General features: G+C 39.3%; 1 protein-coding gene across 2 annotated transcripts in view; it reads left to right on the forward strand.

Annotated features, from left to right (window-relative positions):
- The first annotated feature begins 5,710 nt into the window (after positions 1-5,710).
- LOC107569677 (leucine zipper putative tumor suppressor 3-like) overlaps positions 5,711-17,469 on the forward strand; it is a 19,776-nt gene continuing 8,017 nt past the window's right edge. Inside the window, exons 1-3 of one of the 2 annotated variants that reach the window (XM_016255810.1) lie at positions 5,711-5,839; positions 10,853-11,292; positions 12,739-13,233. In XM_016255810.1, the coding sequence (XP_016111296.1) occupies positions 10,930-11,292; positions 12,739-13,233 (858 nt within the window). In that variant the 5' untranslated portion in view covers positions 5,711-5,839; positions 10,853-10,929. Of the gene's footprint in view, positions 5,840-8,731; positions 8,815-10,852; positions 11,293-12,738; positions 13,234-17,469 lie in introns of those variants that run through there. The other variant, XM_016255811.1, reaches the window with a different exon arrangement.

The following is a 17,469-nucleotide window of genomic DNA, read 5'->3' on the forward strand; positions in this document are numbered from 1 at the left end:
TTTTCTGGAAGTATTCCTGAGTCCATGTTGTGATTTTCATTACAGTAGCATTCCTGTATGTGATGCAGTGCCGTCTAAGGGCCCGAAGATTACGGGCATCCAGTATGGTTTTCCGGCCTTGACCCTTACGCACAGAGATTGTTCCAGATTCTCTGAATCTTTGGATGATATTATGCACTGTAGATGATGATAACTTCAAACTCTTTGCAATTTTTCTCTGAGAAACTCCTTTCTGATATTGCTCCACTATTTTTCGCCGCAGCATTGGGGGAATTGGTGATCCTCTGCCCATCTTGACTTCTGAGAGACACTGCCACTCTGAGAGGCTCTTTTTATACCCAATCGTGTTGCCAATTGACCTAATAAGTTGCAGATTGGTCCTCCAGCTGTTCTTTATATGTTCGTTTAACTTTTCCGGCCTCTTATTGCTACCTGCCCCAACTTTTTTGGAATGTGTAGCGCTCATGAAATCCAAAATGAGCCAATATTTGGCATGACATTTCAAAATGTCTCACTTTCAACATTTGATATGTTATCTATATTCTATTGTGAATAAAATATAAGTTTATGAGATTTGTAAATTATTTTATATAATTTGTAAATTATAATTTGTACAGTGTCCCAACTTTTTTGGAATTGGGTTTGTAAAATTTTCTGTATTTTTAAAGTGAAAATGATACAATTATTTAGTTCAAAATAAACAGAAAATGGTACAAACATTACTGAAGTGATTGTTTTAAACAAGTATTAACTTAAATATATTACTTTAGCTAAAGCATTTGTATCAATACTGCCTCGCCAGCTCATAAATGCATGATTTTTAAACAGGAAACACAATATTTTTCCTATAATCATACACTATATGGTAAAAGCAGATTTTTTGTGCCATCCGAATATCCAGAGATTTGACTAATATGATTTGACATTAACCCCCGTCACATGACGCCCGTCTCTTTGATGGAGACGGTTCCCATGGTAACAGCAGCGTGGTGATGTCATCAGTGAATTTGTGAATGGAGACCAAGAGCTGAAATAACCTGCGCTGATGATGATGATATATATATATATATGCTGCTCTCCTGGAGGTAAAAGAGCAAAGTGAACAGACACTGATGGACATGACTGGAGAGAACCAGTCTGTTTCTGTGATTCAATCAAGACTTATTCTATAAGAAATCAAAGATGAATATTTTAAAACTCAAACCTACATGGCAATGCTTCACCTCAAATACACAAAAACACTAACAAGCTACGCTCAAAACACCTTTTAGGTACTTAAATCAATGCAAAGAGTAAACATGAATGTAAATGGTTAAATATATGCAAGGATGGCAAGACTCATGGCGCATCAGTATGCAAATATAGCATCATCAAGGCCTGTTTTTGAATATTGAATATTAATTACAAGTCAGAGAGATTTTAAACTTCAGTGTTAAATTGCTGTAAAAGTATTACATTTTAAAATTAACAATCAATGATTCATATCCACCAAACAAAGTGTGAATGGAGTCTGTATGTTAAGCATTGGAGCAAATTAATTAATTAAGTTTTGTATACTTGGCGATAGAGGAGCAGAATGTTTGAGGCACATTGCAAAACAAACACTGAAAATATGTGAGAACTCTCGAAAACATAATTATTTAATTTATAGTAAATACTATAGTGTTTTTGAACCTTACTATAGTAAAGTGTATTATACTGTGTATATATTATAGTATTTACAAACACTTTGTTAATGAATGCTACAGCATACTGTAGTATGAACTATAGTGAACTGATAAACTATAATAAATACTGTAGCATACTTGTACTTGTACTACAGTAAACTGTAGTGTATTGTAGTATACTATACCCTATAGTTGTAGAAAACCTAACACAGTATTGGGTAAAGTCATTTGTTTATATTACTATAGCTGTACTATTACCACAGCAACTATAGAATGTACTATTACCACAACAAATTAATTCAAGTACTTTAGGCTACTATAGTAAGGTTCAAAAACACTATAGTATTTACTATAAATCACTACAGTATTTTTTCAGGCGAAAGGTGAACCAACTCAGGGGCTGCTTTGGGACTGATGGTGCGTTCAGTTCATGTCGATCAGATCGTATTTTAGTGTTGGGTCGTTCTTGAACGATTCGTTCATTTTGAACGAATCTTTAATGTGACTCGGGAAGAACGAGTCGTCTCGGGGAATGATTCGTTAAGTCGCGCATGCGCAACCTCCTAAAGGTTCTGTACTGGAATTAGTCAAGTAGTTCACCTGTTTCGAGTCGTTCGTTCATCACGTGACAGCCCCATAAGCTTACCCTATGCAGTCTGAGCCGGAAAGAGACTTAATAATAATAACCAACTCTTTATTACCTTTGTTACAACATTCAGTGTTATGGAAAATAACCATCATGACAGACACACATTTATAAAATGTAAGAAGTAAAAAGCTACAATTTGAGACCAGAAACGCATCACGTAACTGTAAGAGTAAATAGTAATTATAATAATGATAATAATAATATGCACCCGTTTGTAAGGAAGCTTGTAAATTAACTAATTTCTCTATCCAATGCTGTCACGTCACGTGACAAAAGAACGAACGATTCGAAAGACTCAAGAAATGAACTAATCAATTCTCTTTCCGGCTCAGACTGCTTTAGTTAAGTTTACGGGGCTGTCACGTGATGAACGAACGACTCAAACCCGAAGACTTGTCAGATAAGAAGTGAGCTAATCATAGACTGAGGACCCAGGTAAACAATTAATAAATCTTTTCTGTTTCTTATAGCAGTTTTGTATTGTTTGTAGTGTGATCAACGTTTGCGTAAGTAGTAGACGTGTTAGGGAAGTAACACGTAACATTTTAATTATATTTTGCTGAAATGAACGAAATGACTCAAAAAAAGATTTGTTCATTTTGCTGAACGAGACTCAAAGGTCCGAGTCGGTAAAATGATCCGAATTTCCCATCACTATCGTATTTACGAGCTAAATGCACAAGAACGCCAGCACAAAGTCGTAATCAAAGTCGTAAAGCAAACGATCTGTATGAGTTGGGGGCGTGTCAATGACTACGTTTACATGGACATCAGTAATCTAATTATTTACCTTATTCTAAATAAGACAATATTACGATTAAGGTGTTTACATGAGTTGATTTTAGAATATTCCTTTCATGTTCCCATTTTACATGTTATAGTCAAGCGGCAACCTCCCGCTCTCTCTCGTGAAGCCAACACGGAAGTGACTTAAACTGTAATTCATCGACTGGCCGCTAGAGGCTGGCTGCTAAAGGGAGTCAATCCCATAGACTCCCCATGTTAAAATGCCCAACTTTACAGCAGAAAAAAACATGTTTACAGCCTGGTTCAAAAAATTATTTTGGTCTATATAGCTAATTTTGCCCTTCATGACGACTGTGAGGGGGTTGAATGTTTTAATAACTCATCCGTTTAAATTATATTAAGCCTTAAATTTCTGCATAATTAAGGGCGTGGCCACTTGGGTGACAGGTGAATTGCCGGTGCTGTCACCACCGTCGAGCTAGGTGGGCGTGGTTTCAGCAACCTGCTCCCGCCTCTTTGCACATTTTCGATTATCCGGGAGTGACGCGCGGTGACACACTGCCAAGATGACGATGGCCCGCTCCGCCCACTTTGAGCTTCAAAAACGCTCTTCGGAACTCTTCGGGTGACGTCACGGACACTACGTCCATGTTTTTATACAGTCTATGTTTATAGTACATAATTCGATTAATGGCCCACGTCACTACGTCACCACACGACGCCATCCGACGTCCCCTCTGGAATTTCACGTATAAACATATAGTTCGTCTTCGTTATGATGCCATATACAGTTTTGGGTGTTTAATTTTTAATTTACTGAAAACTTCAAGTGCAGTTTTGCAGCTATACATGCAAACAGACGACGGCGTTGTTGAAGCCATTCGTTTGTTTGCCGTCAAACGGTTAAGCACGGCCGTGTGTGTATCCTGTCGCAAAATGCGGCGAAAAGTCCTACACGACGGTAATAATGTTATTAATGAGTTTACATGTCTTTACTGCACTTCAGTAATGCGACTAAAATAAGAATACGCCACATGTCTTAATCCGATTAGTGTTTACTTCGATTATAACTTTAGCCGGATTAAGGTAATCGAAAAATCTTTGTTTACATGGTAGATTCATAATTACAGTATTGTCTTAATCGTATTAAAACCGGCGTATTGTTGTCCATGTAAACATACTGAGAAACTTGGCAGAATCGATGTATGCAACGATATTCTACAATACTTATAGGTATTAAGCAGTGACTTTGTCATGCTTTTTTATTTACAAAAATTTAATTGAATAAAATATGACAGAATTGTAATATAACAATGCTGTCAAACGATTAATCGCGATTAATTGCATCCAAAATCAAAGTTTTTGTTTACATAATATATGTGTGTGTACTGTGTATATTTATTATGTATATATAAATACACACACATGTATGTATGCATTTAAGAAAAATATGTTACGTTTATATATTAAATATATTTATATATGATATAATTTATATGAATATAAATATATGCATGTACATACATGTAAATATTTTCAAAATATATGCTGTATGTGTGTGTCTAATAATAAAAAAACATTGTACGTTACTAATTATAACTCTTTAATTTCCACAGTTATTCAAACAGTGAATGAATGATAGCAGAAAGCGAGCAAAGACAAGAGCACTCTCAAAAACTCTCGTTATAATCACTGAAGCTGTCTACTGTGAAATTAACTTCTTAGGCCTGCTTACATCGTATGTACTGCACTTTGTTGTTTATAGTGAGAGAATCGCAAGAGTGCAGAAGAAAAATGGCATTTCAGCGATGACTCATCTGAACGCCTCTGATTGGCCATTGCATACAAAGCGCAACAGAATCACGTGATTGGTTATAGCATCCAAACGCATAAATAGAAATATGATGCAATATAAGCAGATCTTAACTTAATGCCACAAAAGACACTTTTCATTTCATTTTCAATTGATTTACAGTCAGCCATGATAGATTTAGTTTAACTGTGCATGGGGCAAATTTGGCCCATGTCCCCGTTAATTTCCCACCCCTGGCCTATGCCTTTCACTCCGCTTTGATTCTTCCTGCAAATTACGTCGTTCCGCCAATAGGTGGCGACAAGCGACTGTCTCTCATTTCATGAGTCATTTGAATCGTTTACACAACCGAATAATTCCAAACTACCGATTTATTCAGAAGCATAACTATCCTGTGGAAAACCCCAAATTTGCCACTTTCACTTATTTATCTGAATATTAGCGTTGACGAATCACCCTCATTTACAGCTCTGTTTTGGACAATAGCTACGTCAATATTATTAAAGACTAGAAAATATTACGGGTATTTTGAACCCCTTTATGAAGACTTGGGGTACCGAAACAACAATTCTGAAATTCTGAAACCTAAACAATTGGCTATATGTTGAGGAAACATAAATATTCTTACTGATGGTTACTGATGATTTTGGATCTCCCTCTGGGGGAACACGCAGTACGCATGCGCGTAGTACAAACGCCTGACTGAGTAGTGTGACATATACTACGCGCATGCGCAGTGCCGTCGGCGTTTCGGGGGGCGTTGCTGGCGTGCGGCAGAGGGGCGGGGCGAAGGTGGGTGTGTGGCTCAGCTGATACTGACTATCATCATTATCATCCTCCTCCTCCTCATCATCATCACCCGAGACCTGCTCCTGACAAGATACACGCCGCTCGGCGACGCGACCGGCTCGGTGAATGAACGCGGCTGACGCGACGCGCGTCGCTGTCCGCGGTGCTGAAACAGTGAGTACGATCGCAGTCATGTGGATTCATACGCGAAACGACAGCGCTGTCGAATTGTAAAGCGACTGATTATAGAAGAATAGAAAGAGAGAGAGAAGCTCCACTATCACTGCGACTGGAAGTAAACCAGTGAACGGATCTCCATTCTCTCTCGCAGATAAAGCAGCGAGGACGCATTATGTAATGCACTGATAGTGGGAAGGAGGGGAAAAAGCAACCCATCTCCTGGTTTCCATCTTCATGGTGCGTCTTTGTTTGTGTGGAGAGCAGAAAATGGAGAGTGTATCTATATTAAAACGCAGTGTTTTGATGCTCAAAGGGATCCGCGCTTTCAGAAGGTGCTGCAGATCTCCATTCAGATGTTGGATAACAACAGCGCATGCAATCTTTTGTGCAGACGCACAGGCTCAGGGTTTGGAGAGAGTTGGTCATCTGAGGTTTCAGATGATCGTACAACTTGTTGTGCATTCGTTTGCGTGAAGGTTAGTGGCCTTGTGGAGCCAATAAAAGTTTAACTATGTCTTACCTTACACTCAAAGCCACACACACTCACCTCGTGGCCCATAACAAGCCGAGGTGCCAATGCAAATGTGTGTGAGATGTGCAAGTGCGAGAACAGATGAGGTAATGGCAAAGCACTGGAGTGTGAACCCTCTGTTGGCCGCGCATGGTGCTGCAGCTCGTTGTGAGATCAAACAGCTTCAGTCTTTCATGGTGTGTTTTCATGCACATGGATGTCACGTTACCGGTGTCAAACACAAGCTTGGCTCAATCTGGCTGCTGCTCACATGATGCTGATGCTTGCATACGGTCGCTGTAACACAGTTAGGTTTGGTTCTAGTAAGTGCATTTGTTTATGTTGGGGATCATGCACAAATTCACAACTGTTAATGCACTGAAGCTCTCCATTGTTTTGCTGATGTCTCACCTACATCTCTTAAACCTTTCTAAGCAATGTGCGATGCTACTGCCTGTGTTTTTGAATATAAAGTTGATAATCAAATAATTCCTATTACTATCAGACTACTTGCATATTTGTACACTACTATTTAAGGTTTGGGGTTGATAGGAGCTTTCAATAGTTCTGAAAGAATTCTCTTCTGCTGACAAAGGCTTCATTTGTTTGATCAAATCTGTAATATTGTGAAATACTATTACAGCTTCAAAAACTATTTTCTATGTGTATATATTGTAAAATGTAATTTATTCCTCTGATCAAATCTGAATTTTCAGCATCAATAGAAATAGGGTTAGTAAGATTTAAAAAGACAAAATAATAAATTTGATATTTATATTCAGAAAAGATGCATTAAATTGATCAAAAGTGAGAGTAAAGACATTTATAATGTTGCAAAAGATTTCTATTCCAAATAAATGCTGAAAAATAAAATGTATCACAGTTTCCACAAAAATATTGTGCAGCACGACTGTTTTCAACATTGATAATAATCAGAAATGTTTCTCGAGCAGCAGATCAGCATATTATACTGATTTCTGAAGATCATGTGACACTGAAGACTGGAGTAATGATGCTGAAAATACAGCTGCACATCACAGAAATACATTACAGTTTAACACATATTCACATAGAAAACAGCTGTTTTACATTTTAATAATATTTCACATTTTGTACTGTATTGCTAATCAAATAAATGCAGCCTTGCTGAGCAGAACAGACTTCTTTCAAAAACATTAATTCAAAAATATCTTACCAACCCCAAACCTTTGAACACTACTAGTGTACAAATATGCAAGTAGTTTGATCCTAAATTAATCAGAAGTGACAGAAAAGACATTTATAATGTTACAAAAGATTTCTATTTCAAATAAATGCTCTTCTTTTGAACTTTCTATTCGTCTGTGAATCCTGGAAAATAACATGTATCACAGTCTCCACAAAAATATGAAGCAGCACGACATCGCTAATGTTGAAAATCAGCGTATTATTGATGATTCCCGAAGCATCGTGTTTATTTTTCAGGATTCTTTGATGAGTAAGTTCAAAATAACAGCATTTATTTGAAATAGAATCTTCTGGTTTCACAGACAGGGCTTCGACTAAGCCAGGATTAGGCTCAATTAGGACATTTAAGTAATTTTTATTAACATGTCTTAGAACAAAAACATTACTGGTGTGCATCTTGAGACAAAACAAAGGCACTGATGTATTTTAAGATCAGATTTAGATAATCTCTTCACAATCAGGCCCCACAGTACTTAACTGATCTGTTACAGCCTTAAACTCAGTCGAGATCACTCAGATCTACTAATTCTGATCTGTTGCAAGTGCCTAGAACAAGACTAAAAACCAGAGGTGATCGTGCTGGCCCAAAACTATGAAATAGTCTCCCGTCTCACATCAGAACTGCCCCGACCTTGTCTGTTTTTAAGACCTATATATTTTCTTTGGCATTTAATATCCCTTGATTCTGTTCTTAGGAACTTCGGCCCATGTTTACAGTTTTATTGTGTTTTATAATTGTATTTTTTGTTGCGGTGTGTTTTAATTGGTCATTGTTTGTATAGTGTTATAAAGCACTTTGGTCAGCTTCGGTTGCTTTTAAATTGTGCTACATAAATAAAATTGTATTGTATTGTTTCTTCAGTTGAAAAGGCTCAGAATTGCATTTTAGTCTGGGACTAGGCTTAAGCCTTATCTGTGAAACTGGGGGTAAATGTCTATGTTTCTGATTACAGTTTTTCTCGATTGCTAATGTAACGGAGGCCAGCGGTAGGTGCTGTGAAGGTAAATCTCACTCCCCTGATCTCAAGATGCACACTAGTGACTGACGCTAGAGGCAGTCTTTAGTGTCCACCTCCCACGCCGGAGACCCGAGTTCGAGACCCACTCGGAACAAGTATGAGGTGTGGCGGTGAGGACCTGGGAGAGAGGGGTTACATTGGTGCCGTGACCCGGATGGGAGTGAGGGTTAGGTGGGTGAGTGTAACAGAGGCCAGCGGTAGGTGCTGTGCAGGTAACCCTCACTCTCAAGATACACACTAGCAGCTGATGCTAAAGGCGGTCTTTAGTTTTTGTTAGTGCGTCTGCCTCCCACGCTGAAGACCCAGGTTCGAGACCCACTCGGAGCGAGAACGAGGCGTGGCGGTGAGGACCCGGGAGAGAGGGGTTACATTGGTGCCGTGACCCGGATGGGAGTGAGGGTTAGGTGGGTGAGTGTAACAGAGGCCAGCGGTAGGTGCTGTGCAGGGAAACCTCACTCTCAAGATACACACTAGCAGCTGATGCTAAAGGCAGTCTTTAGTCTTTGTTAGTGCGTCCGCCTCCCACGCCGAAGACCCGAGTTCGAGACCCACTCGGAGCGAGAACGAGGCGTGGCGGTGAGGACCCGGGAGAGAGGGGTTACATTGGTGCCGTGACCCGGATGGGAGTGAGGGTTAGGTGGGTGAGTGTAACAGAGGCCAGCGGTAGGTGCTGTGCAGGGAAACCTCACTCTCAAGATACACACTAGCAGCTGATGCTAAAGGCAGTCTTTAGTCTTTGTTAGTGCGTCCGCCTCCCACGCCGAAGACCCGAGTTCGAGACCCACTCGGAGCGAGAACGAGGCGTGGCGGTGAGGACCCGGGAGAGAGGGGTTACACTAACACACTATAACTGATTCATTTGGCACAATTTTCCAAACCATTCATACAATTCTCGAAACAAAGACACGTTTCTCAAAACTTTTACCACAATTCACTCATGCTCCAATTTGCTCAGTGTTTTCTGCAAAACTCTACACAAGAACGGCATACTTCTGCATTTAGAAAGCACAAACACACAATATATAACTACCTCAAGAATCACAAAATGAACACAAATAGCACACATTTATCCCTGTGTGAACATTAAGTACACATCACATACACATCACAATTACAGTGCATTGTAGCAGTACTTCAGACGAGAGAACTTTCACTGTTCTTTGTACTGTAAATACTGTAACACACAGCCTCAAACTCATAACCGTTGAATTGATTTGTAGCCATACTGTATTTGTGCAGAACTGAGAGTCGACTATTTAGGGGAGGCAGAAAAATTATTTTGTCAGAAGACTAAGAAACTGCTATAGTATAACAAATAAGGATATTACCAATACGGTAATGCAGCTTGGCAGAGGATGCTGTATTTATTTATTTACAGTAACTGACAGTACAGTATATTCCAATGTGTGTTTACTGTATATTCAGTTGTTTGGTTTTTGAACTGTTCACTTCTGGTGCTTTTCATCTACTTTACAGTAGTTTACTGTAATGAAAGTAAAGTTTATTGCTGAATTTTACTGTATCTGCACCGCTCTATTTATGCTGCATACTGTATCAGTCATTGACTAGCAAAAGGAATTCTGTTTCCCAAAAGTAGGTTTTTGTAACAGTGTTTTGAACTGACCCCACTACTGTTCTCTAGGCAGGAAAATAGTCTGTGTGTGTGCCATCTGAGGCCAAAGAGAGAATGTGTTTTTGACTAAACTGTTTGATTTTGACCTAGAAGTTTGAAGCTTGCACAAGTTGGTGTGTAGTTTTAAGATTCTGTTTATAGTTATAGTAAATGGGGAATTGTTAGTTAGTTTAGTTTATTGTCCTTTCTGAATTTTTTTTGTATCTGTGGCAACTGTTCAGTGATCAACAACAATAATTAACAAATACAAACATCAACAGGTTACAAGACATTACAAATAAATACAACCAGCATCAAACAACATCCACAGAGTCTGTGATATCACAAAAAATGTATTTAACTGAGCTATACTGCAGTCCGTAATAATGTACCCTGTAGCTTTGACCAGATGGTAATAACTCATATTCACCACAAAGAGGATGAGATGCATCATGAAGAATTGCATGGCTTTTCCTCACAGCTCGAAATTCACATCATTTGATCAAACTATGCTGTTGTTTACCTGCAATCTTACTAGCCATATTAACAATTTTATTTAGATTGTTTCATGAATTGTATGTTAGCAAGCGAGAAAAGCTGTAATATGCATGAATCTCCATCCTCTGCTCTGACTGCAGTGTGTGTCTGGAGGTCGGGCAGCTGTGACGGCCCATGCCGAGGCTTGCGGCGCTGAGTGACGCTCTGGTTCCCCAGCATGGGCAGTGTAGGCAGCGGAGTGGCCGGTGAGCAGGAGTTTGCCATGAAGAGCGTGGGCACTCGCACCACTCTCCCTCGTGGCCCTCCTCTGTCCCGTCTCCACGCGCCTCCCTCCGCCTCGGACGGCCCCAGTGACAGCACCGCCACGGATCGAGGCCAACTCAACATCGCCTCGTCTCGGCCCAGCCACGGGGACAAGGCAGCGCACAGAACCAGAGGAGTGTCTCTGGATGCTTGCGGTAACGTGGTGGGTCACGGTGCGGAGAAGAACCACGAGGTAAAGGGCAGAGACGGGAACAACAGCAAGAGAGACAGTCGCACACCACCCAAGATCCTCACTGTGTCCGGCAAACTCGAGCAGGTCCGACTGACGCAGCTCTGCTAATGTTACTGCATTAAAGGGTTGACATAACTTTTACATGTTATGTGAACTAAAATGTGTGTTGGCAGTGTGTGTACACATCCACCCTATAAAAGGGTACCAACTTTTTAATTACAAACTTTTAAGTTCAGATGGGGGGTTCGATCTCGATTCAGTATCAATTCATATGTATAAACTGTACATATAAGGGGATAAAATCTTTTGTTGAATGCAGATGAATGCCTTTTTTTTAGCACCGTTTTAAACTTGGGTTAAATTCAGTATTTGCTTGCAAATCATTGTGTGTACTTATACGAGTATCGTATAAAAAAGGATGTAAGTTATTCACTTTTCAAATTTTTACATTTAAGCATTACTAATGAACATGATTTTTTTGAACACCTTTGCATCGGAATTTAAAACCCTTTTCTCTGTTTTAACCTTAAATACTACACTAATTGTAATATAAGTAATAGAAATATCAGAATTTTTTTTTTTATCTAGACAGACAGACAGACAAATAGACAGACAGATAGATAGACAGACAGACAGACAGACAGACAGATAGATAGACAGACAGACAGACAGACAGACAGATAGACAGAGAGAGAGAGATGATAGACAGACAGGCAGATGATAGACAGACAGATAGACAGACAGACAGACAGACAGACAGATAGATAGATAGATAGATAGATAGATAGATAGATAGATAGATAGATAGATAGATAGATAGATAGATAGATAGATAGATAGATAGATAGATAGATAGATAGATAGATAGATAGATAGATAGATAGATAGATAGATAGATAGATAGATAGATAGATAGATAGATAGATAGATAGATAGATAGATAGATAGATAGATAGATAGATAGATAGATAGATAGATAGATAGATAGATAGATAGATAGATAGATAGATAGATAGATAGATAGATAGATAGATAGATAGATAGATAGATAGATAGATAGATAGATAGATAGATAGATAGATAGATAGATAGATAGATAGATAGATAGATAGATAGATAGATAGATAGATAGATAGATAGATAGATAGATAGATAGATAGATAGATAGATAGATAGATAGATAGATAGATAGATAGATAGATAGATAGATAGATAGATAGATAGATAGATAGATAGATAGATAGATAGATAGATAGATAGATAGATAGATAGATAGATAGATAGATAGATAGATAGATAGATAGATAGATAGATAGATAGATAGATAGATAGATAGATAGATAGATAGATAGATAGATAGATAGATAGATAGATAGACAGACAGACAGACAGATAGACAGACAGACAGGTAGATAGATAGATAGACAGACAGACAGACAGATAGACAGGTAGATAGATAGATTACATAATTAATGAAGGTTATTTAATTATGTATTATTGTAAGAACCTGCTTTGTTTTCCTCCTTTCAGAATAATTCTGCTCTGGTCCGGCCGTCTGCCTTCAAACCCGTGGTGCCCAAGAGTTTTCACTCCATGCAGAACCTGCTGGGTCAGTCCAATGGAGGACGATCTGCTTGCTCCGACGCTCCGCAGTCCCTCTGTGAGCAGGACAGTCCGGATCGGGACCCTTCGGCTGGAAACGACGGTCCAACCGGCATGACCGACTCCGGGAGGAACTCGCTGACCAGCCTGCCCACCATGAGCTACGGCCCCGCTCAAGCGCTGGGGCCCCTCAGCGCCTCCACCAGTCACATCAACAGACTGAGCAGCACAGCGGCACCGCTGGAGAAACCAGACAAACCCAGCTATCAGAACGGCCTGAGCGTGTCCGACAGCGGACAGTCCTCCTCCGGGAAGAGCTGCTTGTCCTATCAGAGACTCTGTCAGACCACCGTCCAGCCGTCGCCCTCCACCGACGACATTATCCAGGACCTGGAGGACCGACTCTGGGAGAAAGAGCAGGAGGTGAGGAGCACATACAGGCCCTTAAATATGTGACCCTGGAGCACAAAAGCAGTGTTAAGTCGCTGGGGTATATTTGTAGCAATAGCCAACAATACATTGTATGGGTCAAAATTATCGAATTTCCTTTTATGCCAAAAATCATTAGGATATTCATCCTTCTGTCTCTGATTGATAGTCAGTGTTGGGGAGTAACTAATTACATGTAACAGAATTACGTAATTTGGTCCCACTTTATATTAGGTGCCCTTAACTACTATGTACTTACATTAAAAAATAAGTACAGTGTATTTATTGTGTTCATATTATATGGCAAAACACGTTTGCTGCTATTGAGGTGGGATATAGGTAAGGCTAGGAACAGGTTTGGTAGTATGGGTAGGTTTAAGGGTGGGTTAAGGTGTAAGGGATGGGTCAACAGTGTATTTATAAATGTAATAACAGAAATTCATTACAGATGTAATTACATACAGTTTTAAAAATAAAGGTGCTTCACGATGCCATAGAAGAACCTTTTTTGTCTAACTAGTTCCATAAAGAACCTTTAACATCTGTTTCACAAAAGCTTCTTTGTGACGAAAGAAGGTTCCTCAGATTATAAAAAGCAAGGGCATAACTTTCCCTCCAGCCAAGTCATTTCCCAATATGAAGTCTACTCCTTTCACAGGAAGGGAAATACAAACTGCAACTCGAACAAACCCAGTACACAAATCACTTTGTAAATGTACATTATGCAAAGGCACTTTTACACATCCCATGGTATATTTGTAGCAATAGCCAACAATACATTGTATGGGTCAAAATTATCGAATTTCCTTTTATGCCAAAAATCATTAGGATATTCATCCTTCTGTCTCTGATTGATAGTCAGTGTTGGGGAGTAACTAATTACATGTAACAGAATTACGTAATTTAATTACAAAATAAATGTAAGTGCAATCTGTAACAGTTACTGAGAAAAAAAGTGTAATTAAATTAGCCTACAGTTACTTATGAAAATGTTAACAATTACAAAGGGGGTTTTCACACAAACACGCACATACAGATTTGATTCATTTATTTCTTAATTGCAGTGACTGCTCTAAAATACGAAGCACCAATGTTTCAGGAGTTTAGAATACAGAATAAGATGCATGCTTATTCGATAACACTAATTACATGTAACAGAATTACGTAATTTGGTCCCACTTTATATTAGGTGCCCTTAACTACTATGTACTTACATTAAAAAATAAGTACAGTGTATTTATTGTGTTCATATTATATGGCAAAACACGTTTGCTGCTATTGAGGTGGGATATAGGTAAGGCTAGGAACAGGTTTGGTAGTATGGGTAGGTTTAAGGGTGGGTTAAGGTGTAAGGGATGGGTCAACAGTGTATTTATAAATGTAATAACAGAAATTCATTACAGATGTAATTACATACAGTTTTAAAAATAAAGGTGCTTCACGATGCCATAGAAGAACCTTTTTTGTCTAACTAGTTCCATAAAGAACCTTTAACATCTGTTTCACAAAAGCTTCTTTGTGACGAAAGAAGGTTCCTCAGATTATAAAAAGCAAGGGCATAACTTTCCCTCCAGCCAAGTCATTTCCCAATATGAAGTCTACTCCTTTCACAGGAAGGGAAATACAAACTGCAACTCGAACAAACCCAGTACACAAATCACTTTGTAAATGTACATTATGCAAAGGCACTTTTACACATCCCATCTCAATACCTTGTACAATTACACTGGAGCTACAAGAAGTGTCATCAGAAAACTGCAACTTATCCTCCACCACAAAAGATTGCATCGAACCAGTATCCCGAAGCATCGTAATTTCCTTTTGCTCATCAGCATTTCCAGAAAAAGAAATCAGACCTTTAAGAAGAAATGGTCGATACGTTTCTTCGACTTCGTCACCAGAGTAAACAACAGCAGTAGGTTTAAGAGTTTTCACAAAGCCTACTGACTTCGATGGTGATTGTTGTTTTCGTTTCAACAATGAACAATCCACAACAATATGTCCTCTTTTATGACAATAAAAACACTCGCGATCCTCTTTACCTCGCGGTGAATTAACTTTTGAGCGCACAAACAGCACTCCAGGAACATCAACAATCGGTTGCGAATTTTCTGAACGTATATGTGCGAAAACATTTTTGTGAGTTAAAATGAATTCGTCAGCTAGCACAGCGGCATATGACATCGAAGTTACCTTTTGTTCATTCAGGTAAACTACCACTTTCTCAGGCAAGCAATTTTTAAATTCTTCAAGTAAAACTAGCTCCCGCAACGAATTAAAATCAGTCACTTTGTTTGCGGTGCACCACTTGTCAAAGAGTGTACCTTTATCTCGAGCAAATTCCACAAACGTCTGGCTAGAAGTTTTCTTATAAGCTCTAAACTTCTGCCTATATGCTTCAGGTACTAATTCATAAGCACAAAGTATTGCAGACTTTACAGAATCATACTTCAGACTCTCTTCAACTGATAATGTAGAATAAACTTCTAAAGCCTTACCTACCAATTTACTTTGAAGTAACAATGACCAAACTTCACTCGGCCAACGAAGTGACGTAGCAATCCGCTCAAAAGCATTAAAATATGAATCTATTTCGGATTCTCTGAATTGAGGAACAAGAGCAATGTGCTTACTCACGTCAAAGTTGTAGTGGCATGACTCAGCCACCGGAGAAGCAACAGATACAGGAGCTGGGCCTGGCCGTACAACAGGCTCTCTAGCAGCCTTCGTAGCGTCAAGTTCGAGCTGGCGCAGCCTCACCTGCGTATCAGCCTCGATTTCAAACCTGCGTATCTGCAAACGTAGATCAATTTCAGCCCGACGTGTCTGAGTATGCTCCTGCGCATCATAATGGAGACGAGCCAAGCGAACGTTCAGTCGCGCATCGTCTCTGGAACCCAAAGAAAGAGGAGATAACGGATCAAATGGTGGCAAGCCAGCTTTCGCATCCGCTTCGGCCTCCACCTCCGCTTCTACGTTTGTTCTGCCACTACATACGTCCGCATCTCCCAAACTGAAAGAAGCCACTGCCACGTCACTAGGGCTTAACAGATCGGCATTTTCATCCCTCACAACTCTTGACGTCAGAAGAACATTTAGCTCGACTAACTGATCTATTATCCTACACTTTAACTCAGCCTTACGATTCTGTCTACTGACTGTCAAACTAAAATGGTCAGCTATTGCAAACAAATCCTGTTTCCGACACAAGTTAAGCTGTTCCAATGAAGGACTCTTAACAAATTCTTCTAAACTGAACATGTTTCAAGTGCACCACGAACATAACTACCTTAAAAAAAACACTACTCGCTGCCTTTTACCTCATTTCACAACTACTAAAAATCAACAATTCCATTTGCCACCACCCTAACCTCTCTCAACATGTCAATTTATATCAAGGGCATAATTACCAACTTTTCTTTCCTAAACATGGAGAATTTTTTTTTAATAAAATATATCCCGGATGAGCCCCCATTTAATGTTACGTCTCTGATGATAATTTTTATCTAGGGATTAGAAGAGGTAACATTAAGTTGACATTAAAGAATGAAGCCAGGTAAAATAAGTGGCAATGGAACACATGACACAAAACTGCACTACAAGAAAGATTTATTGCCCCCCCCCAAGGAACAACGAGTTAAATAAATAAGACAAAGGAAAAAGAAGGGAAGTTAAAGTGGCGCTTAAATAATAAAATAAAATGGTTAAAAATCCCATTATCTAACTAAATCCCAAAACCCCTAAACTATTAAAGAAAAGAAAAGAAAAATCTTCAACGCAAAAGCGTCATAAACTACACTGAATATACAAGATCAAAACATACAAGAAAAGCGCACACAAATAAACTAGTGTGTCTATACATCCAATATCCCTACGTGCAGGTATGTAGGTCACGTGACTTCCTAAACTCTTCCACTCCTTCCTTGTCTTCCAAACTAGCGGCGATCTGACAAAGACATCCGAACACACAGCGTCATAGCATCACCTGCCGTTAAAACCCAAGAGCGCAACACAAACACATTCCACGAGTGCACACAACAGTCACAATACAAAACGTTACCCCCGTCTTCCCGCTGACGTTCTCCTTTTGAACCTCTCGGACAAGAACGCCATTGGCAAAGGGAATGCGTTGTCAATTAACTGATGATGAATGACAGCACAGATAGCCAATAGAATCCAAGGAAGGCGGTACCTAAGAGCATGAGAGTGAGAACAGAGAAGAGACTAAAA

This window comes from Sinocyclocheilus grahami, unplaced genomic scaffold (assembly GCF_001515645.1).
Source record: "Sinocyclocheilus grahami isolate Dianchi unplaced genomic scaffold, SAMN03320097.WGS_v1.1 scaffold1369.1, whole genome shotgun sequence".
Lineage (NCBI taxonomy): Eukaryota > Metazoa > Chordata > Actinopteri > Cypriniformes > Cyprinidae > Sinocyclocheilus > Sinocyclocheilus grahami.